The sequence below is a fragment of the Podarcis muralis genome, chromosome 5, assembly GCF_964188315.1.
Source record: "Podarcis muralis chromosome 5, rPodMur119.hap1.1, whole genome shotgun sequence".
NCBI classification, from domain to species: Eukaryota; Metazoa; Chordata; class Lepidosauria; order Squamata; family Lacertidae; genus Podarcis; species Podarcis muralis.
Window position 1 is genome coordinate 67,416,307 of NC_135659.1, and position 27,608 is coordinate 67,443,914.

The 27,608-nt window shown below is 43.6% G+C and overlaps 1 protein-coding gene across 1 annotated transcript; it reads left to right on the plus strand.

Annotated features, from left to right (window-relative positions):
* The first annotated feature begins 7,679 nt into the window (after nucleotides 1–7,679).
* On the plus strand, nucleotides 7,680–13,330 carry OLFML3 (olfactomedin like 3). The gene is made up of 3 exons (XM_028734544.2): nucleotides 7,680–7,901; nucleotides 9,015–9,300; nucleotides 11,843–13,330. Exons 1-3 carry the CDS (start codon nucleotides 7,794–7,796, stop codon nucleotides 12,625–12,627), a joined length of 1,179 nt encoding a protein of 392 aa, XP_028590377.1. The 5' UTR covers nucleotides 7,680–7,793; the 3' UTR covers nucleotides 12,628–13,330.
* The last annotated feature ends 14,278 nt before the right edge of the window (nucleotides 13,331–27,608 follow it).

Genomic DNA, 27,608 nt, shown 5'->3' on the forward strand with positions numbered 1-27,608 from the left:
ATTCCCTATTCCCTTTCCCCTTTTATCTTCACAACAGCCCTGAGAGGTAGGCTAGGCTGAGAGTTGGTAGTTCAAACACCAAAGTTGTGAGAACAGCAAATACTTAAAAGTCCTTGTTGCTTATTTCGGTTGGCGAACTTTGGGGTACATTGCTATAAATATCAGGACTATTAAACCTTGTTGAGCTGTTTCGGGCATTTCTTTTTTCTTTTTGCAAAATCTCTTTGAAAAAGAGTTTTTGAGCTACTTTTAACGAAATTCGCCAAAATCTACACTTCCAACATGGGCAGCCATAAGTCCGGATTTCCCTGGACATTTCAGCAATTTCCGCCCGGATGCTGTTTAAGAGGGCTGAATACTGGCTATGCCTGGGAAATTCCGGCCTAGCTTTTCTGAGCATTATACTGAATAAGCTGGAAATTACCATTTGTGTGTTTGTGTTCTTGTGAATGTGTGCTGTTCTTTACGGAGGTGTATGAACAGATGTTTACATTAGAAGTAATTACTTGCACAAGCTCCCTTGCCCCCCTTCCCAAATCTGGCCATTCCTCTGCTCTAGAAGTAGCCAATGTGGTGCCCTCTGAACGTTGCTGAACTTCCAACTCCCATCAGCCACCAAGGTTAGTGGTCAGGGATTATGGGAACTGTAGTCCATCAACATTTGGAGGGCATGGCTTTGCCCCCACCTGCTCTAATCCTTTATCAAATTGTTTCCACTACATATAATGAAAGGAAATTGGGATCAGATCTGGAAACCACAATGTCTAGTCAACCCTGCCCCTCTCTGCTCATTCTCAGAAGTACCATAATTCCCTGTTAGGCTATTTGTACTGGGGGGGGGGGGGACACCTCCAAAATCTTGTGTAAAGGAGCTCCAAATTTCACAATGTTGCACCAGTTCTTGAAACAGACTGTGGTGTTCAATGCATATGGGATCTTGAGAAAAACACTGATAGGTAAACCATGTTACCCGGGACGCGTTAAGCTAGCTGGAAGAATGCTATGTTCCTCATTAAGGTCTCAGCTAATGGAACAGTTTCTAGTGTATTATCTCATGTGCTTCTATATTCAGTCTGTGGAGAACTGTCGCAGCAGTGTAAGGAAAAGGTGTTTGTAGGGGGTGCCTTGTCCGGCAGATGCATGCAAGTGCCCTAACACTGAAAGTTGGGAGTCTGGAGCCCTGGCTCAAATTAAGCCTTGCTTAATTACATCTACCTGTCATAAGCCTACCCAGCACTGCTTTAGTGCTAGGCTGGCCTACTTCACATAAGACTGTTCTGTATTTGAGGGCATCCCCTGCAAACACCTGTTTGAAAGATGATCTGAATTGAGTTTGGCTTGAAGATAAAGGACCATACAAGGAAGAGAGGGGCCTAGAAGTTGCTTTTAGCAGTTAGTACCTGGGCAGCGAAAGACTGAGGGCACAAGGAGGAGGGGACAACAAAGGACTAGATGGTTGGACAGTGTTCTCGAAGCTGAATAAGAGTTTGACCAAACTGCGGGAGGCAGTGGAAGACAGGTGTGCCTGGCATGCTCTGGTCTATGGGGTCACGAAGAGTCCGACAAGACTAAACGAAAACACCTGGGCAGCAGAATGAGCAGGCATTACAGGCCATTTGGTTATGGTCATTCCACTATGATGTGAGATGTATTTCAATTTTTTTCAATTTGTTTTATTTATTAAATTTGCATACCACTCTATATTCGTAGATCTCAGGGAAGTTCGCAGCATAAAATTGCAAGATAAAAACCCAAAATTGATTCTACTCATTTCTAAATTTGCATCTTTATATATCAATTAGCATATGAACATTTCATTTCATTTTTTGTCATTTTTGGTGATGCATTTCCTCTGTTGTCGAGATAAGGAAGTCACCACCTTATTCAGTACATTTAGAAAAGAAAAAAACATACCACACATAAAGGGCCTTTTCAGCTGCTTGAAAAGAGGCAAGACTACCTAATGAAAAGTAATCTTGTCCTTATAGCAAGTTACAGAGCCTCTGCTAAAGTTTGCATTTATTTAGATGGCATAATATTGAAATGATTTTGGTGCAGCCTCTAGGTGGCACCATAAGCCTTTGAGTCAAAGCTCTCTTACACAAAAGCCAAAGAGGTAGAAAAATGTAGAGCTGCTTTGTTTACCCAGCAGACTGGGGTAGCCAACATGGTGGCCTCCAGAAGCTGTTGGAAAACAACTCTGCATAACCAATCAGTGGGAAGAATGGAAGCTGGAATGCTAAAACAGCTGAAGTGCACAAAATTGGCTGCCCAGTAACGCTGCTTTAAAGGCAAGTGACCCATCATGGAAAAATAAATGCACGCCAAAAAGAGCAGCAGTGGTTTGGTATTGCTTGCAGGGGACCAAATGAATCCCTAGCTCATTTCATGTTACATTTTACACACAGATTTTATAGCACAGCCTAGAAAGAAACACTGGATATACTACTTTCCCCTTCTTTTTTCCCTACCAAAGATGAACATTTGGAACTCAAATGCAGTGCGACCCTTGTGATGATGGGTTGTTGGTGGGAGTAATAGTGTGGGGAGAGTTATCTACATAAGCAAACCTGCCATTTCATTTCTCTCCTCGCAGGGAGAGTAGTAGCTCAGCAGTTGCATTGCATGCAGAAGATCCAGGATCAATCTCAGGTACAACTGGAAACAGGACAGGAGCTGGTGCCAGTTAGGACAGACTATGCAGAGAGTGGGACGCGGGTGGCGCTGTGGGTAAAACCTCAGCGCCTAGGACTTGCCGATCGCATGGTCAGCTGTTCAAATCCCTGCGGCGGGGTGAGCTCCTGTCGTTCGGTCCCAGCTCCTACCCACCTAGCAGTTCGAAAGCACAATTAAGTGCAAGTAGATAAATAGGTACCGCTTTCTAGCGGGAAGGTAAACGGCGTTCTGTGTGCTGCTCTGGTGCTGGTTCGCCGGAGCAGCTTCGTCACACTGGCCACGTGACCCGGAAGTGTCTGCGGACAGCGCTGGCCCCCGGCCTCTTGAGTGAGATGGGCGCACAACCCTAGAGTCTGTCAAGACTGGCCCGTACGGGCAGGGGTACATTTACCTTTACCTTTATGCAGAGCTAGATGGGCCACTGATCTGATTTGGTGTAGAGCCCTGACTTCTCTCTTGGGCGGGCAAATCAGCTGCTCCTTACAGGCAAGCTTTGTGAGCCATTCTAGCTTGTCCAATGGCAGGGCATGTGACCTTGAAGCTCCAGAAAAAGGGAACTTGTTCTTTCCTGAAATTAATCAGAAACTATTTGCATTCTACAATAATGCTACTAGACTGTCAGAGAGATATTGATCTATTGCGAGATTTGCTGTAGACCTGATTGCTTTGCTAATACAGGCAAGCAGTAGCTCATTTCTAACTGTCTTTGTCAGTGAGGGTTGTTGTTTTTTAATTAAAAAACCCCCCACTTTAATCAAATGCAATGCATTTGAACTCAAATGTTTCCGGGCCTCTTTCCATTGGTTACTGTTTCAATGTCAGTTAATGTTAGTGGTCTTAATCTCAATTATAAAGGTTCAAGTCTTCCTTTTTTCAGTTTGTGGGGATTAAATGAGAAGTGGGAAGAACCTCGAGCTCCTTGGAGAAAAATGCGGGATGTAATTGCAATAAATGCAACAAGGAATAAATAAAATAAAAAATAGGACCAAGGAATCCAGAAAATGGTTCAAAAACCATTTAATTAAGAAAAAACCTGGTTTTCAGTGATGCTCTTTCTTTGAGCAAAAGGGATTCTGCGGTGGAGGGTGGGCAGGAGGGTTTTTCAGATTTTCTACCTTCAGATAACATGTTCAATATTAACCAGACTTCTATGGAACAATTTAACAAAGGATTTTGGGCCATATTCTAGGGAACACCACTATCCCTGGTGCTGGGTCTATTGGACACCCATAGGAATGAATAGGGTGTACTGTTCTAGTAGGGTATCCTATTAAAGCTACCAAGATTATTCCCTTGCATCTACATATTGCAGGCAGGCACTAGGGAAGTTTATTTGCTATTAATGAGTTTCTCTGGAAAAAACAATAGATAAACTCTAGGAACCTCTGTTTGAAAACTCCTCTAGAGTTGCAACATGGCAGGGACCATAAACTAATTTGGCCATAAGCCTTAGAGCAAGATGGGAAGCCTTGCTTTGTGTTCCATGTCTGAAAGAGAACAGAGGTCCATTCCCTATGAAAACATATTCTGACCATTGTAGAGCATCCGAGTGGGTAAAGACCAGCACTTCTGGCATTTCATATGAAGTGGAGGCATGTTCTGAAAGCAGGTGAGGCAACTGAATCTATCAAACACCTGTTGAGTGTTCTCAAGTAGCTCAGGTAGTATTAAAGACTGCAATGAATGAATAAATGAATGCCTGGGCCTTCTGTCTTTCCCATAATCACTTCATCAATCAGCACCCCATTACTTCTTTTACTCCATAAAACTTGTATGCAATAGTCCTACTTGCACCCTGCTTGGAACTCAAGACTTTGAACCACATTGATGGCCTAAATGGTCCGGTTGAATTATCACCACTGCATTCACTTCCCAAGGATGAGTAGCAAGAATATCTTTGTTAAATAAATGTGTGTTCATAAATGTGTGGGTCCTGTCATATTGTTTCAGCCAATGTTTAGAATTTGCTGCTTATGTCAAATCAGAGCACTCAAGAATTTTGCCACTTGATACACTGTGTACTTGGGATCTGATTCCTCTATATAAAATTTATGTGTGATGGCATCATTTATTAACTGTGTATATGTATAAATTGTGGATGGCACCGGCAAACGATATATGGCTGGAGACCAATACTTTCCCAGTTGTTGCTCAGGATTAGTTAGCATGCGAAAGCCAAGATTTGTGTACCTAGGCACCCTTCATAAATGACACTGTGTGCATTTATTTTGTACTTGGGAATCAGATTCTGAGTACAAAATGTATCCACTCAATTCAGATCTCATTATCTACTATCAAATTCCATGTTGAATAAACTAGTTCAAAATGTAAGGAAAGTAATAGGATAATCTGGGATGTGGTAAGGTAAGAAAGCAGCAAAAGGGCTGCACAGAAATAAAGCCCACTATGACTTCTCACCAGTACTGCAAAATATTTTTGTTTTGGGGCATTCTTAGGGCACAGAACCTGGTTGAAGACTTGCCCATATAATTGTGACACTCAATAAGAACTTTATTTCTTTTGAACTCCTTGTTAGCCATCCCTCACTGGAAATACCTCATGTGCGCTTTTTTAAAACAATGGAAAACCCCTCAGATTGGTTCCTCACTTGAGGAACCCCTAGCCTATGACATCTCTACTCCACACTAGCAGAAAGAGAGTCAAGAAATGTCCGTAGCAGTTGGGGACCAGAGGGCATTTTTTCTATGAAATGTCAAAGCAAGCTCCCTGGGACACAGGTTAAATGAGACCCTCTAGAACAGAGGTGCCCAAACTTTTTTCAAAGAGGGCCAGATTTGATGTATTGATGTAGTGAACATGCATGACGGCTTTTTTTAGGATTGAAGTTGCTGAGCATTTTTTACGGATTTACCCCAGGACATATACTGCCATGGGGGCTGGATTAAATCGACCGGCAGGACGGATTAGGCCCCCGAGGCGGACTTTGGTGAGGGATGGTGAGAAAAACACATTTTTCAAAGAACGAGACATACAACAGCCCACTGTGTGAAATCCTGCAAAATGAAGGGTTAGGAAAGCGGTGAAATTTGATTTTGTTTCACATTTCTCAAGCCAATATGCAAACTGAAACACAGCTATTCTTTGACATTTTTGTGATGCCGTTCTCAGACCCAGACTTTGTGCACACAAATACATATACAAAAACACATTATAACAGGGAAAATTGCTTGCAGAAATATGCTTACTTACCAGCAGAAATGCTGATGAAATTTAATGATTTTTTATAATAAAAAAAATCTCAAATTGCTGCAGAAATGTGGAGAACTGAAGATTCAGTATCTGAAATGAAACAAAAATTGAGTGATTTTTCTATCTCTAGCCATGTGTGTACCGTAAGTAAGAGAGAGAGATTTGAGCTTGCCCCATGTATAGCATCTCACTCTAGTTCCAGAAATCAGCATCCCTGTGGTTTTCTAGTCATTACTTTGGCTGCAGCATCAAAATTTTGGAGAGACTTCTGTGTTCTGCTCTTGCTTCTTTCAGTATGTGATTTTCACAACAAGAAATGGAATGAGATCAGGGAAGGGACAGAGGAGATGGCCGGTTGATGTCAAAGTAAGTACACAGAACTAGGGCTTTGACGTTAGTACATAAGCAATAGCTGCTAGATACTTCCTAGAAGATTGAATTTAATTCTTTCTTTGGGATTCATTTGGCACTCCTTTCTCTCTGCTTCAGTACATGGGTTGGCTTATACGATGGACATTTCTATCAATGGCACTCAGATAACCCCATGAGCAAGGGAGGTGGGTGGGGAAGGAACTTCAAGATCAGTCTTTCTTGACTCAGCAGTTTTAATCCTGGAATTATGTCAACTAGAACATAATTATTGTATTTTATATTGAGAGATTGTAGTATTAAACACCCACCCACCACCACCAACTGGCCTGGTGGATAGTCCTGTGGCTGAGATTTCTGGACTGCATATGCAGAGCCCATGTGCCTACAAGTTGTCTTTTCTGTTGAGGTTCAGCTGTGGCATGTTGTTTGGAGCATGGCCAGTGGATGTGAGAAATCTCTGCACCTTCACACCTACAGCGTATGTGCGATTGTTGTGAAAAAAGGGACTCGACCATCCGGAAATGCTGTTTTTACATAATCAAGTCAAATAAGAAAAAAGGAATCACAGCTGAAATTTGTTTAGGGGTTGTTACTGCTGAAAAATAAATCAAGTATACTAGGAAAGAGTTTAGTCTATATCTCATTGCTAATAGCACTGCAGGTTCTGAATGAAGAGTGGGAACCAACAGCCTTCCGGATGTTTGTTTGTTCAGTCAAAAGCATGGATAAACTGCTTAATCATTTGTAAATCTATGAGCAATGCACAATATATATTAAATATCATTTTTAAAAAAACACAATGTAAAACCAATAAACATAAGTGAAACAAATAAAAGCAGGAATTTGGGGAATTCAAATAAAGAGAAATAGGGTCTGTTCTTAAGGGTCAGGTTAAGCCTGTTGCTGGACACCAACAGCAGCAGCCCATGTGGCCAATGATCAGCGATGATGGGAGTTCTTGTCTGGCAATCTCTGGAGCACCAGAGGTTCCCTACCATCTTCTAGACCCAGACTTATGGAGAGTTCTTGCGCACACACACACACACACACACACACACACACACACACCCCTTTTCTGGTTCAGAAAAAGGAATAATTCATGTTGGCTAATATTGCAAGTTAAAAAATATAATAATAAAGCAAGAAAAGAAACCAAAGCAAGAAGCCGATATAGTAGCAGATTAAGAAACACTTTTAAAAAAGGGTACCAAGAATGATCAAATAATGGTCAAGGAAAAGCCTTCTGAAATGGAAGGCAGTGGAATTGCCATCACTGAGGCATTGCTCAGCCACACATCCTCGGTGCTTGAATGATTCTGGCAGTGAAAGAGTTAAGTCTCACAGCTGTTCTCTTCATGGGATAGAGCGGCCTCTCTCCTCCAGAACTGGCCATCTGGTTTTAATAAAGTGCAGCAAATGAGGCTGTGCTCCCTCCCCCATTTTTTACGGAGAAACTGTCAAAACATTCCAATGGTGTGAGCTCGACTGCAGCGCACAGACCGCGGGCAAAGCGCAGGACACCAGGTACTGCAACCATGGCTCCCCAACATGCCTTGCTTCTGCTGGTTATCGTCGCCAATGCCGTTGACGGGCAACAACATCAGTTAATGGAGTACATGGAGAGGAGGCTCGCTGTCTTAGAGGTGAGAGCACGAGAGCAGAATGGTCTCCTCCTCTGGGCCTGGTGTGCGCACAGGGCAAAGTGCGTTCCAGATTGGATTAAAGGGTGCTGGCTCTGCAGTTACTTGAATATCTAACTTTGACAGAAGAAAAGCAATCACCTATCTTGGGGTGGGGCAGGGAGGCTCCTCTAGAGCTGCAGAGGTTTGAAAATTATTATTGAACTGGAGTTTGAGCTAAGGAACCATAATGGTCTGTTGTCCGTTATCTGTTGACCATTAAGGAAGGTTATTGCCTGCAGGTGGTCTGATCTTTGAGAGTCTGGGGTAGTAGATCTGGAACTCTTGGGCTGCCCTGTGTGGAAATGCAAGACATTCTGAAAACGTTTTGCCAGGCTTTAAAGCCTTGCTCCTCATTCCATAGTGTCGCAGCTCCTTAGAACATAATTGGATCTTTTGTTTCAAAACTCACTGGTTCTACAGCACTCTGTATGCTTATCAGCTAACTTCATCTGAGAATCCTGCAGCAGCTATCCAGAGCATCGGTAGCTGGATGCAGAGCACTCACTGACTGGGAGGATAGGGTAATAAAAGTGTCAAGACAAAGGCTTTTTAAATCTAAAATAAAGGCATGGCGTTTTCTTATCTCTAGGAACAAGCATGTGTTTGCAGAAAGTCTTGATAATGTAACTGCAGAGTGCATAGGGATGGCTAAGAATCCAAAAGGCAGATGAGAACATCTCAAAATGAACAGGCATCTTAACACGCCAGGACTTTAAAGCCAAGCTTACAATTTTGAGAGCCTGATTCTTGATTTTAGATGTTTGTGCAATCTGTCAAGACAAATGTAACTTGGACTCTACATGGCAACCAGAGTCCCAGGTTGGGTAGGTTAATTTTGTGTTTTTTAATACTGCCAACCACCCTGTGATCCTCGAATGAAGGGCAGGATATAAATTTTAATAATAATAATAATAATAATAATAATAATAATAATAATAATAATAATAATAAATAATAGTTTAGCATGTCAAGGATGGACATCCCCCCCAATCCTCTGGATAGAGCATTGCTCCCCATGCAGCTGCATTCCAAAGCATTCCTAAGGTGCCTTCTCTTCTTTCCTCCTTCTCTTAGGAGCGGATCACGCAGTGGCATGATCAGAGCAGCCGTTACTCCACTGAGCTGAGGGATTTCAAGAACAAGGTTTTGTCCATGCTGGAGTCAGTGGAGAAAGACCGGGAGACACTTCGCTCAGAGGTGGAAAACACTGCAGTGCGAGTGGACAGGCTGGAGCGAGAGGTGGACTACCTTGAAACTCAAAATCCTGCCCCGCCCTGTGTGGAGGTGGATGACAAACTAATGGAGAATCAAGTTGCCAATGCCAAGATGCGCAAGAATGAGAAGTATGACAAAATGACAGGTGAGTGGTCAACCTCACAGCATGCACTCATACTAATGGCCGTGCCAGATGATCCTGCAAGGCAGGCTTCAATGGTTGTTGTTGTTGTTGTTGTTGTTGTTGTTGTTGTTATTGTTTTGTGTGATTCTTCTACAAGTCCCTCAGCATTGACCATCAGTGCTATATTTTGTCCCCATGGCCGAAACATCCATGATTAGTTGCAGAGGAGAGAGCTGTGTTTTGGGGAGAGGAATACAGCCCATATTGCTATGTGACTTTTTAAAAGGGACTAGATCACATGAAGTCTAGAGCTGGAATTCTATTTCAACGCACACACACCCTCCGCCCTCTGGATAGAAGCGGTGAACTGATAGGCCTTTTAAAAATGGCAGCATGAAATTTGCGAAGGTTCTGTGAAAAGGAAGAAGGGGTCTCTTTGTTCGCAAAATGACTCTTCTGTTTAGCAAACCTTTATTTATTTATTGCATTTCTTTCCTGCCCTTTTTTGGGCAAAAGAGTCCTGAGGGCAGCAAAATGGGGAGGCATTGCTGCAGCAGGAGGGAGGGAGGGAGGGAAGTGGATATGCATTGTGAGGAACTGCAAAGCCTTTAAATATTTTTTAAAAAAACAACAACAAATGAACATTTAATGCTCGCCAAATGATGTAGGGAGTGGAGTAGGTTAGAGCAGGGTAATTCATTATTAAACAATGTCACAGGCACTGTCCAATAGGGATTTGTGACATCGGTGCAACTACAGTCTACACAGGAATTTCAATAGCAATGGCTGAGCAGTTGGGTTGGATGGATGGAAAATATTATAGATTGAATGTTGGGACAATGTGTTATCCCTGACATAGAAAGGAAGATCTTTTGCAATATATGTGCAGCAGCTACTTCCCATAAAATAAGGGACTAGCGTACTTGAACAAGTTAGTTTGTGACATAGCAGGTTAGAATCCTGCACACAGTTAGGCTGCTGAAGTCCCATTGGCTTCAATCAGATTTAAGCAGACTGTGAGCAGGATTGCAGCTGCGGTATCTAAAACACATCCCAGCCATTGCAAGTGAGCAATCCTCCCAGGCATAATGTTTTGTGAGTCATGCGATTCCTCCAATGCTTTTCACAAATCTGACTTCCCTGTGAAAGGCTTTTCCATTTGGGCTAGTGATTGGAGAAGCTGGGAGAGTATATTTCTTCTGCTGCTGGAACAGACTCCATTGTTGTGCGCCCTTGAGACAAATCACACCATATTCCACACGTCATCTGCATGAAAACATGTATATAAATACATTTCTGGGGACATAATTCTCACAAAACATAAATTTCTATACAAATGTTCTTGGTTCAAGTAAGCATTGCTAGCAGTATTTATCTGCATCTGCAAAGCAAGCAAACAGAGCAAGATAGAGTGAGCCATCCTTGTTCCTCCAACATCTGGCAATGAGCAGTATTCAACCTCTGAATATGGATGCTGCTGCCATAGAAGATTGCCATTGATAGACCTATAATTCATCCATGCAGTGATGATCCCTTATCAGGAAAGGAGCAGCTGTGAAACTCTGCACAGCTATGTAATATACTCCCAACTTTCCACCACCTTCTCCCTGCAGCTTAGCCCTTGAGGAGAACTGGTCAAGGAGGCTACTCAGTCCCAACCTTCAGTGTTTTAAGCGACGGCCAATGGAAACTGTATGCTCTGCTGCAGAATCAGCTATTGAAATAAGTGACTTGCAAGACAGATAGTAATGAAAGCTTTGTTGCTAGAGCTAAGCTGCACAATGTAGTAGAGACGCCAAAGCCAGGAGAGAATCAATTCAGTTTGCCAGAAATAAATCAGGAACAGCTTGCTATATTAGTACTAAAAGGCCAAGTCTTGTTTAGGCTGCTTTTTAAGCAAGCAAGTCTAGACTCAATTCAACAGTGATTTGAGACTTTGAGGGCAGTTCCCCTGGTCCACCAAAGGGTGCATGTTTTTTGAGGGGGGAGGAATAGGAGGCAAGATCTATTGAGTTCCCTTTCACGTGGGAGAGCCATGCAGAGAAAAGTGCAGAATTAGCAGGACTGGGAGAATATCTTCCACATGGGATTAATTCTTTCTGTGAATATAATGCGAATACAAATGTCTCTACCACTTTAGGAGTTGCAATTTTCATAATGCAAGAGACACTTTGAAGACAGGTCTTTGGTCTTATCTAGTGCTATTTGTCAACCAGATGTCTGCAAGAAGCTTACAAAGAGGATGGGTGGTAGTATATTTTATATTTTACATTTTATGTGTGTATGTTTGTATTTTATGCACACACTGCTTTTCAGGCACCAACCTTCTTCACAATACAACTGAATGAATGGAAATGCAATTTTAAATCAGTCTCAGATTTAGCAAGGGGTGGGAGCAGTAGGAATTAAGGCATCAGGTTCTGAATAGGATAGATATTCTGGAATTTGTGATTTGCTCACATGTCTGTACACTGTTTTTAACGATTCCTTTGCAGTTTTGTGCTATAGATTTGAGAATGAGAGCAAAGCACACTGTTAACTATCCTATGACTATTCTTTATAGATTGCAGTGACACAGTGTCCCAGGTGAAAGCCATGAAAATCCTAAAGCGGTTTGGCAGCACTGCTGGACTCTGGACCAAAGACCCAGTGGGAAATTCAGAGAAGATCTATGTGTTTGATGGCACTAGCAATGACACCGTGTATGTCTTCCCCAGAATGAGAGAGTTCACGCTCTTCTCTGCTACACGAAAGGCTGCACGCATCAAGCTACCCTATCCATGGGTCGGCACTGGACACTTGGTATATGGGGGCCATCTTTATTATATCCGAAGACACGGCACTTTCCAGGTCATCAAGTTTAGCTTGGCCAACAAGACTATTGTGGATAGTTCAGTTTTCCCTGCCGAGGAGCAGATCCCTGTCTTTGGTCTTTCATCCTATAACTACATTGATCTGGTGGCCGACGAGGAAGGGATCTGGGCTATTTATGCCACACAAGAGAATGAAAGAAACATTGAACTGGCCAAGCTAGACCCTGCAACCCTGGACATTGAGCAAATGTGGGACACACCATGTCCCCGGGAGAATGCAGAGAGCGCTTTTGTCATCTGTGGTGCGCTCTATGTGGTGTACAACACGCGACTGCCCAGCCGATCTCGTATCCAGTGTGTCTTTGACGTCAGCGGCTCAATGGCAAATGAAGATGCTCCCCTAGTCTACTTCCCCAAGCGATACGGCTCTCACTCCAGCATGAAGTACAACCCCAAAGAGAGGCAGATCTATGCTTGGGATGATGGCTATCAGCTTATTTACCGCATGGAGATGAAGAAGAAGACCGAAGTCTGAGAAAGGCCTAGAGCTCTGGTGGACAGCGCATCAGATACATGCTCCATTGCCTCCCTGCAGATACGACTCAGCTGCCTACTCATGCACATAGCATGTTCAGCTCCTTAGAAAACCAGCAAGCATGGAGTAGACTGGACTTCCTGATACATGAAACATTTTTAATGCAGAAATTGCCTGCATTTGAGGAGGGGAGGACTCGCCATTTCTTTCTTTTCCCCCAGCTCACTTAAAATTGGATTATTATTATTTTTTAGGCTGGGGGGGAACCTTATGCTTGAAAACATAAAAAAGCACTGGGGAATAGAGTTAATCAGCTCTATTTTTGAAGCAGGGGCACCCCCCCTACATTTCCATACTGCCTTAGAAATCAAATTGGCATCACCCCGGCAGCCCTCCTATTTCATAGATGCCTCCCTTTTCAGAATGACAGCCCAGAAGGATCTTAAACTGCCTGCCCAAATGAGGCAGTGAGCAGGCACTCATGATAACTCTAAGGCCAGGCACTGCAGTAATAATAATAATAATCCCATAGGGTTTGGTTAATTTAACAAGAATGTAAAACGTATTTTTCTTATTGCTTTCCTTTGCCCTCCAGAAGCTTTAATTGGACAGTCCAGGTGGCAGTTTCCTCCTTGCTTGTTGTACCTTATTATTTCTGTTGTTCTATTTAAATCTCCTTTCTATAAATCAGAATATGTCTGTATCGGTTTTAGTTTTGTTTTGTTCATATGCCGCTGAAAATACTAGAGGGAGCTGCTCTGGCCCAGCCTTCATATTGAGATCTCTCTGATTTGTGGCCCTCTTCTGAGGTGGTGGTTCTTGTTGTTTGCCTGAAAGTTAGTGCTTTGTTAAAGATTAGTCTAAACAGAAAGCCGCTCATGAAAGCTACTGAGATTGGCTTGCCTGAAATCTCTCACAACGAAAACAAAGTCAGCTTTCTTCCAATTCCCAGCTTTCCTATCTAGCTGTTCTGTTCCCTCCAAAAGTCAATGAGAATTGATTGCATTCAGAGCCTTTGGTCATGTTTCAGGTTGTCCTCCTTTTCCATTTGTATTACAGTTTCTTACTAATTGCTGGATTTGTCTAATTCTGGCTCTGTTTCTCATGCCATTGCCTCTGGGTTCTTTCTTTGTTAACTGAGCTGTGTACACACTCCCATTTACTTTTGCATCTACTAAGCTCCCACCACTTGTATGGGAAGCACTACATCTCCAACATTTGCCATCATCCACATCTATCCTGTCATTTCTTCTGAAATACTGCATTCTGATGCATTTTCCCACAAACCAGCTCTGATAAGTGTTGAGAAAATGTGTTTTAAGCCACGTGTCCCTAATGCTAGTTATGTGGTTTCCATATGTCCTTTAACAAGGAAACCTCTTAAAACTCTCTTGTAGGGTGTGATTATTGCAGATATTAATATTGCGCTGCCTGAAGCAATTGGATGCATAAATGCTGACTCCTTTGGGAATAAAAATGGTCCAGGCCCGTAAACATGATTCAAAGCTTTACTAACAAGAACTTCATAATTGGTACAAGAACAAATCAATGATACACCCAAATAGCTCCATAAGACATAGCGTAGGCTCCACATCATCTCTGAAATATTATATAAATCTAAACAGACCTAGCTTCCATGTTTTCTCTCTCTCTTTACGTACAGCCTACATTCCAGCCTGAGGCTGTTTCTCCTGGAGAGGCATTATTAGCACATCTTTCTCTCACTGTGCCTGGGAACAAAAGACAAAGGCAACTCCCTTCAAAATTTGCAATTGAATACCTTAATCATGTGACCTAAGGTTGAACACTCACGTGAAGGAGGAGAGAACATCGACTCAGCTAGAAACTCAGAAAGCTCTTTTTTAGCTTTAGTATACCACAATGGAATTTTCCAATGTTAAACCCTTCAGCATTACACATGTTGGCATTATCCATGTCAGTGTGCAATTCAACAATTATACCTAACAATGATTGTGTCCTGTGCTGTGGCCGTAGCTGTCAACGTTTTCCTTATTCCGAATAGGATTCCTCGCAAGAAAAGGGAAAAGTTGACAGCTATGGCTATGGCCTAGGCCAGGCATGTCTAAAGTCCGTTTATTTTCTGGGTTAAAATCCTAAAAAAAGCTCAATAACTCTGGGGTTAACTCCTTAAAAAAAGCTCAACAACTTTGGCCCTCATGCATGTTCACTTCATCAAATCTGGCCCTCTTTGAAAAAGGTTTGGACACCCCTGGCCTAGACAGAGTGGGGGATGTGGGGGTGGGGGTAAGAGGGCGTTCCAGATTTCTCACTGGGCATGCTTCCACTTCACCTGGGGCAAATCCAGGTTGAAAGCAAGGTGTCTGGCCTCTAACCTGAATGGACCTTATGTGACCTCTGGATGCTATTGGCTGTTGGCTGAGGCCTTGTTGAGTGCTCCAGCTTGCCCAACCTGTGGACACTGACTATGTTTGTGTGTGTACCATACATTTAAAGCACATGACGCCTCCTCAAAGAATTCTGGAAATTGTAGTTGAACTTTTTCTTTCTTCCATGATCTTCAATGTAGCCATATCAGACTGCAAATTAGTAAAAGAAAACTACACAAAATCCGAAGCACGGATTGCCCATGCCACATTTGGTTTGCTTCTTAAGTACAATGTTCATACAATTGACCATTGGGAGGAGGAATTTTATGACACATCTGCACTTGAAGGAAATGTGTTAACATTTCCCTCACCATGTGGCCATTTGCTACAGACGGTCAGCATTACCTATAGTCAAAAGCACACCATGGTATGTTGCATGGTAGGCAAATGATTGTTTGTAGCCACCAAGAATGACTCTTCTGCCTCAGCTTATCGACACGTTGTTTGCATCAGGTCTTTCAGAATATACAGAAGTTTTCTTTCAACTTTCTTCTTAGACTGTATTTCCCTTCCCTGCTGGGAGGAAGGGAAATAGCTGTAGGGCTCAGCCCCCTCTCTTCAGCAAGATTTTTTTTTTTTTAACAAACACTCGCTCACATCTGCCAAGTCCTGGCTTGAATCATTCCATTGTCTTAAAAATGCAACCACAAATGGGAGAGAATCTCCTGCCAGCTTGACTACTTCTGCTTGCCTAATAGATGGCTCATCCTCCCAGGAAGGCAAAACAGCCAAACTCTTAGGTTCCAAACTGTGGGTTGAGTAGGCCTTGCACCCATCAGGCTAACAAGAGTTAGAAAAGCAGAGGTCAGTTTTGGAAAATCGCTGCAAACCAAACCATAAAAGGATTAAATCGTGTGTAGGGATTCCTGAACTGAATAGGATTTATGCCATATTTTTTCCCTTAAAAATATTTCTAACCTGCTCGTCATCTGTACATATACCAGGATGAAGTACAACATAAAAACAAAACCGCAGACCCCAGAATGGAAAAATTGTGTATGATATGGACTGTGAGGGTCCTACCTTGCTGAAACTAAGCAGGCTGGAGTCAGTACCTGGATGGGAGGGACATACAGTAGGAACAGAGTCAGACCATTGGTTTGTCTAATTCAGTATTGTTTACACTGATGTGTAGCAGCTCTCCAGATTTCCAGATGGGATATGTCTGAGCCTTACCTGGCAGCGGCGGAGCGTATGCCCGCGCTGCCTGGGGCGCGACCACAAGGGAAGCAGGGCCCAGAGGCTGCCCTCCCACACGCCACAGTTCAGGGTAGGAAAGGGGCAGCGGACCCGGCAGCGGAGTTGCTATGGCTGGGGCACAGCCGAGAAGAGCAGGTGGCAGCTTTGTCGCTCCCTCTCCCCCTGCTCTCTGCTGCTGGGCCAGGCCTCACCTGGCAATGGAGGTGGAGCTGTTGCGACTGGGCATACCTCGCCTTGGCCGAGGTGGGATGCTCTCTGCTGCCAGGTCAGATGTGACCTGGCCGCAGAGTTACTGCAGCTGGTTGCAAGGTGCCTTGCAGCCAACTCTCCTGTTCTCCACCACCGGGTCACACCTGACCCAGTGACAGAGCTGCTGCAGCTGGGCACGCCTTGCCATGACCAAGAAGGGCTGCTCTCCGCTGTCGGGTCAGAAGTGGAGCTGTGCCAGGCACAAGTGCCACAGTCATGGCACAACTCCTTCTAGCACAGAGCTGGGTTCCAATGAAGGAGCCTGCTGTGGGGGCGCCTGTTTGTGCCCCCTCTCAAAATCTCACCTGGGGCCAAGGCACCCCCCCCATGCTATGCCTCTGCTACTTGGAGACATTGGGGATTGAACCAGGGACATTTTCCATGCAAAGCATATGCTCTACCAAAGAGGCACAGCCCTAGACTGCCTAGGAACCACATGCACACTGTCTTGGCTTCCATGGTGGAAGAATGGAAGGTTATAAACAAACCACAAAAAATACTCCAATAAAACAAAAGAGGCAAGTTAGCTGAAGAAAAGATGATGGGTGGATGGTGGAGATGGGCTAGCAAGGTAGAAGAACCGGTTGAACTTCAGAAAAAGCATTTTGCAAACTTTAGGCAGAAGTTCCAATGGGACCTTTTCCACAGTTTCTTGGCTGGCTGCATCTTCAGTTTCTCCAAGTTTAAGGTCTGATTGCAAATACATAGGCAGGGAAGAAGAGGGGAGAGAGATTTATGCAACAGCTTGGCTGGAGAATTGCTTGGCTTCAAGAAATTCCCAGCAAGTGTGGAGACGTAGTGTGGATTACTCCCTTGGTGTGCCCCAGGCCCCCTCCAGACTAATGTCTTATTGTGGATGTCTTTTGCAATATGTTATTAACACAAATAATAGTGCATTAGTGGTGGACTTATTTTACTTTGCTTTGTTCATCGAGCAGCACATTATTGCTGTCTGGAGGGGTGATAACACAAGAAAAGCAGGACAAAAATAAACCAGAACATTTGTGGTATATAAAGTCTGCAGGAAGTTATGGGATATGCACTGACTGGAAGTGAAGCAGTGTGACCGCCCAAACCTTTTTCAAGTGCATAAAGCATTGAATGCAAGATTGCATGTGGCTACCTCAATTGCATAAAGAGCACAAAATAATCACAAATGTTCAGTAAAAAAGGATGACCAGGGTTTATGTGCATCCCAGACTCTGGGGCCTGGTGGGAGATTGTTGTGGGTTTGAAGCTTGGAGAGCAGGATGATAATGACCATTCCTTCTTTGGTATTCTAAGCCCCATGAGTATAAGTGGTCCAGGAATTTCCATCTAGGGGAAAATAGGAGGGAAATGGCCACTTGTGCTTGTGGGTAAAAAGAAAACTCTCTCCCCCACCTTCCACTACCTGTTATATTTTCCAACCTGGCAGAAGTTTCTATGCTAGAGTTGCCATATTTCAAAAAGTGAAAATCTTGACACAAAAGTTGTTGAGATTTTTGCCCAAAGCTGTTGAGCTTTTCAAAAGGAAATTGCAGCGTTTCCCACCCAGACGCTTCTCTACGATGGCCAAATCCTGGCTAGGTCTGGATGTATGGCAACCTATGCCTTTGATGGGGTAGACATCTACACTATACATTTAGTGCACATTTAAAGCGCTCACCTTAAATAATCCTAGGAACTGACGTTTGTTAAATGTGCAGGGAATTGTAGCTGGTAGGACTTTAGACAGGCATGGTTTCCAGGTTGCAATCCTACTTAGCTTTCTTCTAATAGGAACAAACACACTTCTCTGTTTCTCTTGGGGCTGTGTCCTTCGAGGCTAAAGTTTGCTCTTTGACAGCATTGTCAAGGGCTTTTGTCATGTTGTAAACAGATGCTGGCAAGTGGCCTGAGGCCAAATAATTTCTGCGCTTCCAGCCTTGAGGCACAGAGGGAAAGAAGAGCAACATCTACCACCTCCCTCCCCAACCTCGGAGCTTCTTAATTGCTGAGCTCAGCATTTTGTCGATCAGGGGAGAAAATGTTTAGATAAAAGAGCTGGTTTCGCTCCCAGTCAGGGATCCAGACTCATTGCTCTGCAGCTTAATCCAGCCTGCTTATTAGAACTGCTGCAAAGCTCTATCCCTTCAAATGAATTTTTTAGCAAGTTACCTTCTGCTTGGCCAGGAAAAGGCTGCTGTTTGTGGGGTTGTTCTCTTCAGTGATGAGCTGGTGGCTAATGCAGTGGTTCAAAATGCTTTTAATATGGATAGACAGAAAATGAAAAAAAGGCTGGTGTTTCTTTTCTTCTGTCAGTTCCCAGTAGAAGTCAGCCGTTCATTAGCACTGTGTGCTACACTGCCACTTCTGAGTTGTTGGCACCCACACTCTAAGGTTCTTGTGACCCATTATGATGGAAATAATTGGTCTACTGCTGGCACCCTCCATGTAGTTGGAAATTGCTAATTGAGCTCCCTACATGCAGGAATACTGACACAAGCAACTAGGGCATGACTTTGCAATGCGGGGCAAGGGGAGATGGAATTAACAAGGAAAAAAGAAAATGGGACACGAAGCAGCATAGATTCACCATAATTCAGTTATGGCAGATTTTAATCAGATGGTCTGGAGAACCTCAGCTCCAGGGGTCAAATGTAGCCCTCAAAGCCTCTCTGTCTCGCCCTTGGGACTCTCTCCAAGCCACAGCCATCTTCGGCCATCTTTAGCACCTTCCTTGAATGTTTTTTGCCTGTCTGGAATGTGTCCTTGAACTGTGATAAAGCCTGTCGCAATGAAAAGTTTCCCCTTAAAGTTCAGAATTTAGCAAGCTGCCATAAGTGTAGCACATATTGACTGGACTTCTGAAACATGTCTACAGTGACCTCTTGTGGCTGATGACTTTAGGAGTTTGATTACTTTTATCTTTTAATTCTTGGAGCAATGGCATTGTTGGAAGCATAAACCATCATTCAGGCATGGCTGGTAGTCTTAATGGCTTCAGTCCTGGATAGCCCAAGGGCTGCCTTCTTCTATGTGTTCCTTCTTGTATGCTCCATTTAGCATCCCTGACCTCATTCCAGTTCTCTTCATCTCATGAGCCATGGTTCATACAACCAGGGATAGGGTATTTTCTGAATTACTGCCCACCTGCAGATATCTTGCCAAGCAAGGTGCACCATGCTCAATCACTTTATGGTTCTAGGCAGCTGGTAAAGAGGTGGCTTAAAAAAAAAGAGTCTGTTTTTCTGTCTAGTGCTGAGCTGCATTAGAATTATTACTATGCTGTTTCTTCTTGTGGCTTTCATGGTTGGGATTAACATGGGGGCTGTTTTAATTTGAAATATTGTTTTGGGACTGTGACTTTTTCACCGGCTTGTGTTCCTCGGAGAGTAGGGTATACATTTAAAAAATAAATATATAACCATATGTGACATGAACAACTTATAGTTCATTTATACTAATATTTCCCATAGCTTTGCTGGAAAATAACAGGAATCCCTGCGGCACCTTAAAAGACTAACATTACCTTTTTGTGACGTTAGCTTTTGTGAATGCAGTCTACTTCATCGGATGCTTGAAATGTAATCCTGAAGCTTATATATATATATATATATATATATATATATGCAGGTTTTGGTGTCCTCGGGTGTCTTCCCGTGTAAAAGTTGGGGTGTCTAGGCGACGTTTCGACGAGGTCTCACTCGTCATCTTCAGGCTGGTGCTTTCGGCTTCTTGTTACTGGAACAGAGCAGGATCTCAGTGTTTGAGTTCCTATAAATACTGTTGAGGAGGTGTGGTGTATAGCCTCCAATGTTCTGGGCAGAGAGGAAGTTCCCAGGCTAGTGTGCCTTTTCTTCTTTTGTTCCTTAATTGCTTGAGGGATATCTTGAGTGATTTCTTGAGTGATATCCTGAGTACCACTTAGGTGGGTCATTAGGTGTGGATTAGTTGCTAAAGCCTTTGTGTCTTGACCTCTTGAACTTTGTGAAGAGTTTTTCTGAGAAGATGGCTGTACTGCACTTAGTTGTGCTCTGGTTTGGCTTCGTGTATAGGGGCGAGCTGTGGTTTTGTGGCCTGTGCCAGCCAGATCTGTGTAGGGATTGCAGGGGGGTGCAGCATCCGGAGGTGCCACCATGGTTTGGCTACTGGATGGTATCTGTAATTTATCTGTGGAGAGGGTCTGGGTTTGGGTCTGGTGTGGTTGATTGGTGATGGCGTTCTGTGTGCCTCTGGATCTGGTGTCAGTTTTTGTGGGGAGGGCTAATTTCCAGATGTCTGGCAAGCGGGATGTGTCGTCACGCTTGTTCATGTTGTGAGGGTGTTTCTCTATCTCTATGGCTTCCAGATAGAGAAACACCCTCACAACATGAACAAGCGTGACGACACATCCCGCTTGCCAGACATCTGGAAATTAGCCCTCCCCACAAAAACTGACACCAGATCCAGAGGCACACAGAACGCCATCACCAATCAACCACACCAGACCCAAACCCAGACCCTCTCCACAGATAAATTACAGATACCATCCAGTAGCCAAACCATGGTGGCACCTCCGGATGCTGCACCCCCCTGCAATCCCTACACAGATCTGGCTGGCACAGGCCACAAAACCACAGCTCGCCCCTATACACGAAGCCAAACCAGAGCACAACTAAGTGCAGTACAGCCATCTTCTCAGAAAAACTCTTCACAAAGTTCAAGAGGTCAAGACACAAAGGCTTTAGCAACTAATCCACACCTAATGACCCACCTAAGTGGTACTCAGGATATCACTCAAGAAATCACTCAAGATATCCCTCAAGCAATTAAGGAACAAAAGAAGAAAAGGCACACTAGCCTGGGAACTTCCTCTCTGCCCAGAACATTGGAGGCTATACACCACACCTCCTCAACAGTATTTATAGGAACTCAAACACTGAGATCCTGCTCTGTTCCAGTAACAAGAAGCCGAAAGCACCAGCCTGAAGATGACGAGTGAGACCTCGTCGAAACGTCGCCTAGACACCCCAACTTTTACACGGGAAGACACCCGAGGACACCAAAACCTGCATTCCTGTACCCGTGAAAATCTACGAAAGCATATATATATATATATATATATATATGCAGGTTTTGGTGTCCTCGGGTATCCCGAGGACACCAAAACCTGCATTCCTGTACCCGTGAAAATCTACGAAAGCATATATATATATATATATATATATATATATATATATATATATCACAGTAGTGGAGGAAATGTTAAGGAATGGCTTCAGAGGGATAGGGTACATGGCCTCCCTTCTGGAAGTTGCCAAACAATGTCATTCTAGGAAGTACTAATAATACTGTGTGCACACAGGGCTTCTCCAGTTGACTTGTTTATTCAGTATTTTTTCCTGATTTGCTTGCACAAAGCTTATGTAGCGGTTAGACCGTGCCTAGTCTTTGTTCAACAATCGTTCCAATTGTTTTCTGGGTGGTTATATGACAATGAGCATTTATCCTGCATTCATTCTGGTTAGCTTGCATCCTGATTTGTTAACACATCTTCCCATTAATTGTTTGTTCATCTCATACCTTACAGTGCATTTCCCCATCACTTTCCAAACATCAGCACGACACACGTGCACGGCAACCATGGAATTTTGAGGGGGCCTAGCCCCCTCCTTGATTTCAACAATTTGAGTGGTTCCCTAAAAATATATATATCAACAACGACTTTGCAGGTGTCAGGAATTTTACTTTTTGAATGATGTCAACCCTAGCCAGTCTTGTGTACATAGGCTCAGGTCTGGCTCTGAAGGATCGCCTTGGGTTACTAGCATCCTGTCTTTGAAACATTTCCCTTGTAGTCTTCAAAACCATATAAATCATAAATGGCTGTCTGTGGGCATTGCTGCAGAAGTGTGAAATAGGGTGGGTGGGGATGGGACAGGGAAGAAAAGAGCTGTGCTGCCAGTGACTTCCAAAGAAATCTTTGCTTAGTAAATTGCTCACACTTTCATCCAGCAATCCTAGCTAAGCAATCAAAGGCATGAGTGGGTGAGGGAGGGTGGGTGTGATTGGGGAGGGAATTGCAACCTATTTAGATCTTTCTCATGAATATCTTAACACGCAGCAGGGGAACTAATCACGTGATATTAACATTTAAATTAACTGGACCTACAGAAGTCAGCAGCAGGAGAGAGCCATTTGCTCCTCAAACTAGGCGCTTGCACACAGTCCCATCAATTGCACTGGGCAATTTAAAATTTGCATGCTATTTTAAAGGAATAAATGTGCACAAGTAAGCAATTATCTGCATCTTTGCTCTCCCCCCCCCCACCTTCTCCTGCTCACTCTGGAAGAGCAGCAGACGGACAACACAGGAAGCAATGGTTTGAATGGTCTGGTTGCCGTCCCTCCCGCCTCCTGCTCCTCAGCATTTTCTGAAGCTGAACCTGATGAGCCCATGAGTAAGCAAAATGCACAAGACTTTATTGCTACAATAAAAGGCCATGAGTTGTGCTTGCACCCTTTGCTACTGATCGATGTGACAGAAACATGGGTGGTGGTTTCTTTCAGCATTTGGTAACTGCCAGGGAAGCATAGGTAAAGGTAAAGGGACCCCTGACCATTTAGGTCCAGTCGTGACTGACTCTGGGGTTGCAGTGCTCATTGGCCGAGGGAGCCAGCGTACAGCTTCCGGGTCATGTGGCCAGCATGACTAAGCTGCTTCTGGCGAACCAGAGCAGCGCATGGAAACGCCGTTTACCTTCCCGCCGGAGCAGTACCTATTCATCTACTTCCACTTTGACCTGCTTTCGAACTGCTAGGTTGGCAGGAGCAGGGACTGAGCAACGGGAGCTCACCCCGTCGCGGGGATTCAAACCGCTGACCTTCTGATCGGCAGGTCCTAGCTCTGTGGTTTAACTCACAGCGCCACCCGCGTCCCACCAGGGAAGCATGGCGGTGCACAAACAGGGCACAAAGGCATACTTCCATGTCATTCATGTTTACATCCAGGCAGGGCTCCAGACCCCTCTGCATGGGTGAAGGGCTTGACCAGGATAATCAGGGTGTTTCATCTCCTCTGTAGGCTTTGTGATCTGCTGTTCCTTTAAATTGTGGTGGTGAACCCTCCTTTTTGGCCTAAGGGCCACATTCTGTTCTGGGCAACTTCCCAAGGGCCACAATCCAGGAGTGAGCAGAGCCAGATAAAAGAGTGAGCAGATAATGAATGTAAAATTCACTTTCGTACATGGGAAGAAGTGTGGGGTATAATGGGAAAATGAATGAATGAATGCATGCATGCATGAATGATACTGTTGCTGTTGAGTTCCTATGAATTATTTTAAGGCTACAAACAGAGCAGATCTCTTTCTCCCTTCACCTACAACATTGCCAGTCAGAGGGAAGAGATGCAGTGGCTGTCCTGGACATGGAGGAAGTTTTCCCAGGTGGCAGCCCCACCTTAATCCGCTGAAAGGGTTGAGTGTGGCTGGTTACCAGGAATATCCTGTTCCATCCACCATCTTGGAATCTTGGCATTAACCAGAGAAAAGTCCAGTTCCATCTCAAGAGTGTTTTGAGTAAAACCTGTGTGTGTGTGTGTGTGTGTGTGTGTGTGTGTGTATGCACACATCATACTTTCTCAGCATTTCCAGCTATTCATAATATCCCATAACAGTTGCAGTCGGACCCTGGGTTATGTCAGTTATACTTTGATTCATTTTTATATTTATATCCCACCCTTACTCCATGGAGCTCCCCTCTCCCTTTTTTATTTTTACAACAATTCTATGAGATAGGTTAAGCTAAGAGACAGTGACTGGCCCAAGGCCCAAGACTTGAACCCTGGTCTCCCAGGTCTTAAGCCAATATTCTAACCACTACACCACACTGGCTCTTATGCTGGTGATGAGTGACAAACTGCAGTTGCTTACTTTGACTGCTCCTTTAGCTCAGGGAAACTAGTGGCTCTCTGGATGTTGTTGGACTCCATCTCCCATCAAACCCAAGCATGGTCAATGGTCATGGATGATGGGAGTTGTTGTCCAACCATCTTCTACAGGAACACAGGTTCCCCATCTTTGTGTTAGTTTCTTGTGTGAAGTGCAATGAATTTTTCTCCTGGCTATTAGCTCCTCCCTTTTTTTTAGAGAAACCACCTAGCACAGGGAGATAATAATAATAATAATAATAATAATAATAATAATAATAATAATAATAATACAATTTTATTTATATCCTGCCCTCCCCAGCTGAAGCTGGGCTCAGAGCAGCTATCAACAGTAAAAGTAACACAATTTACATAAAATCACAATCAATTTATTGAAATACATTCTAAAATCAATTCATTCTAAAATCAATTCAGAATCAAATTAATGGCAACCATTGGGTTAGAGTTCTGTGAGGGTTGCCAAAGGAGGGGGTCAGGCTGTGCCTCGGCCAAAGGCCTGGTGGAACACCTCTGTCTTGCAGGCCCTGCGGAAAGATGTCAAGTCCCTCAGGGCCCTAGTCTCTTGTGACAGAGCGTTCCACCAGACTGGGGCCACAGCCGAAAAAGCCCTGGCTCTGGTTGAGGCCAGCCTAACCTCTCTGTGGCCTGGGATCTCCAAGGTGTTTTAGTTTGAAGACCGTAAGGTCCTCCGTGGGACATACCAGGAGAGGTGGTCCCGTAGGTACAAGGATCCTAGGCCGTATAGGGCTTTATCTTTCTCTGACAGGAATCATAGAATTGTAGTGTTGGAAGGAACCCCAAGGGTCATCTAGTCCAACCCCATGCAATGCAGGCATCCTGCCCACAGTCATCCTTGGGTGGGTTTGAACCAGCAACCTTCTGGTTAACAGCCGGAGGTACTAACCCATTGCACCACAGGACATGGGCTTTCTTATTTCTAAGATTATTATTTTTTTCTTCTGCTCTGTCTCTCAGACAAATTCCTTCTAATAATATTTTTCATCTGGCAAACAGCAATTTTCTATAATTTCCCCTTAACACAATTTCTGCCATATTCCACATAATATTCAGAAAGTGTAATCTAACACTGCTCTGTTGGCATGGCAACAGGGCAGGTAGAGCACCTTGAGACACATGGGGAATATTGCTTTCCATCCCTTCACCTTTTGTATATTTTAACAAACTGGATATGAAGCTGCATTCCTGACTCCCACCGATGGGCCATAGAGGGGAAGGTTATTTGTTTACCTTGCAGATACTTCAAAGTACCGTCCATGCCAAGCAGAGCACCATGCTTATTCCTCTGGCATTTTCATTGCGCACAGTAGTTGGGCTGATCTGTTAAATGCTTTGACTGAAAACCTTTTGAGCAATCAATCCCATCCACCCCTTATAAATCAAGCAGCAGGTGAACTAAATGTTTGAAACTTTATTTTTTAACTTTTATTTGAATATTTGTTCAATTTCACTAGCCAACATTTCATTAACTACCCGTTTCAAACATGACCACAGATTTTCATTTACCAGTGATCAAATCATTGAAAGTATTCCATACAGTCTGTTACAAATTTGCATCACTTTTTGCATCTTTTATTTATTCATTTCATCAACTTTTTATACGCTGCTTGATTGTAGAAAACCTCAAAGCGATTGAGAAATGTTAAAACAGGAGAATCAAGAAAAAAAATATCACAACCATAACTTTAAAACATACAAAAGTTAAAATACTAAAGCAGATTAAAATTGCCTCAAGCATCTGGATAGGCTTGTCTAAACAAGAATGTTTTTAGCAGGCACCAAAGAGAATACAGTGACGGACTCAACAGGCATTGTGTGTGTGTGTGTGTGTGTCAGTGTCAATATCACAAAATCAATACAGGGTTGAATCTATCAAGCCTTTTATGGACGCACCCCTTTTAGAGCTACTGATCATATAGCAGGAATGAGTTTTAACAAGTGGGACTTGCAACAAAATGTTACAGTGGAGTGCTCCTGTTCAGGGTTCCAACCATTAATCCAGCCAATGCTAGAATATTCCATTCCATTCCATTTCCCCTCCCCCTCCCTATCCTCTTTCATTTTCCACCCTCCCTCTCGCAAAAGTCAGTCTGCCTTCCCTGGTCACTGAGTACTTCAGTAATGCTTGAAATACCTTTGTGGCTTGTATCCCTCCCCACATATTTAGTGTTTCCTAGGGCTATCATGTGTCTGGGACATCCTGGACATATCTGGGATTTGTCCATTGGAAATAGTGTCCGAGCAAAATTTCCAAAAATCACTAAAAATGTCTTCCAGGCATGTGGAAGTATTGATTTTTTTTTTTGAGATTTTCCTTTAAAAATAGCTCAAAAACTATGGCAACCCTAGTGTTTCCCCATAAATATAATTTGTACTTTTGCAAAGCAAAAGGCAGCAAATGTATCTTGCATCACTTCCAAAAACATATTGAGGCCTAGACATTGACAAATGTGCTGGAAATGAAAGTTCCACAAGGACACCTCTATAATAACTTGCCTTTGGCCTGTGGCAATCTAGCTGGTGAAGTGTTTGTGTTAAAACAGTGGACTGATCTCTGTAAATTCTCTTTTAGTCCTTGGGATCACCAGGTAGAGAGGATAAAACCAAATTTAGAGAATGTAATCCCTGGTCAATCAATAGATGCAAAAGAATAAATAAAGTCAAGGCACTAAATAAACTTCATGTATTTCTGTAGCGTAGTTGTGAAAATGTTTACTTTACAAAGAAGAAGTTGAGGGCCTGTGGTCAATAGAATATATAAAAATGACCAAACAATCTTACATGAATTCCTAACACTGAAATGCAGACACTTGTATATGTCACATCAATGCCGGCCGGCCTGTTAGGATGAATGGCCAAAAAACCTCAGTTTGCTCTCAACCAGCCCTCACCTGCCTGCCTCCTTACTTACCGTACTTACAACCAGCACTTTTTCAGCTGGAACTTTCCAGAATGGTGTTCTGGCACCTCTCTGGTGGCCCCCGGAAGTGTGACGAGAGATCTGACCAGCTTCTGCAAAGCCCCTCTGCACCTCCAGCTCATGAGGAGACCCACCCTGGACATCTTCTCTGAAGAGGGTCTCCTCACGATCTGGAGGTGCAGATGGGCTATGCTGAGGCTCTTCAACCTCCCAGCTAACAGCTCAGAAGCAATCACACCGTGTTCAGTGGGGCTTACTCCTTTGTACGTTTGGGGTTGCAGCATTAATGTCCTTT

What these genes read in the sequence shown, in the direction of transcription:
- OLFML3 (XM_028734544.2), top strand. Translation starts at nt 7,794, where the DNA reads ATGGCTCCCCAACATGCCTTGCTTCTGCTGGTTATCGTCGCCAATGCC. An exon ending in GGAGGCTCGCTGTCTTAGAG is followed by an intron (nt 7,902 to 9,014) that starts GTGAGAGCACGA and finishes TCCTTCTCTTAG; the next exon opens with GAGCGGATCACGCAGTGGCA. An exon ending in GAAGTATGACAAAATGACAG is followed by an intron (nt 9,301 to 11,842) that starts GTGAGTGGTCAA and finishes TATTCTTTATAG; the next exon opens with ATTGCAGTGACACAGTGTCC.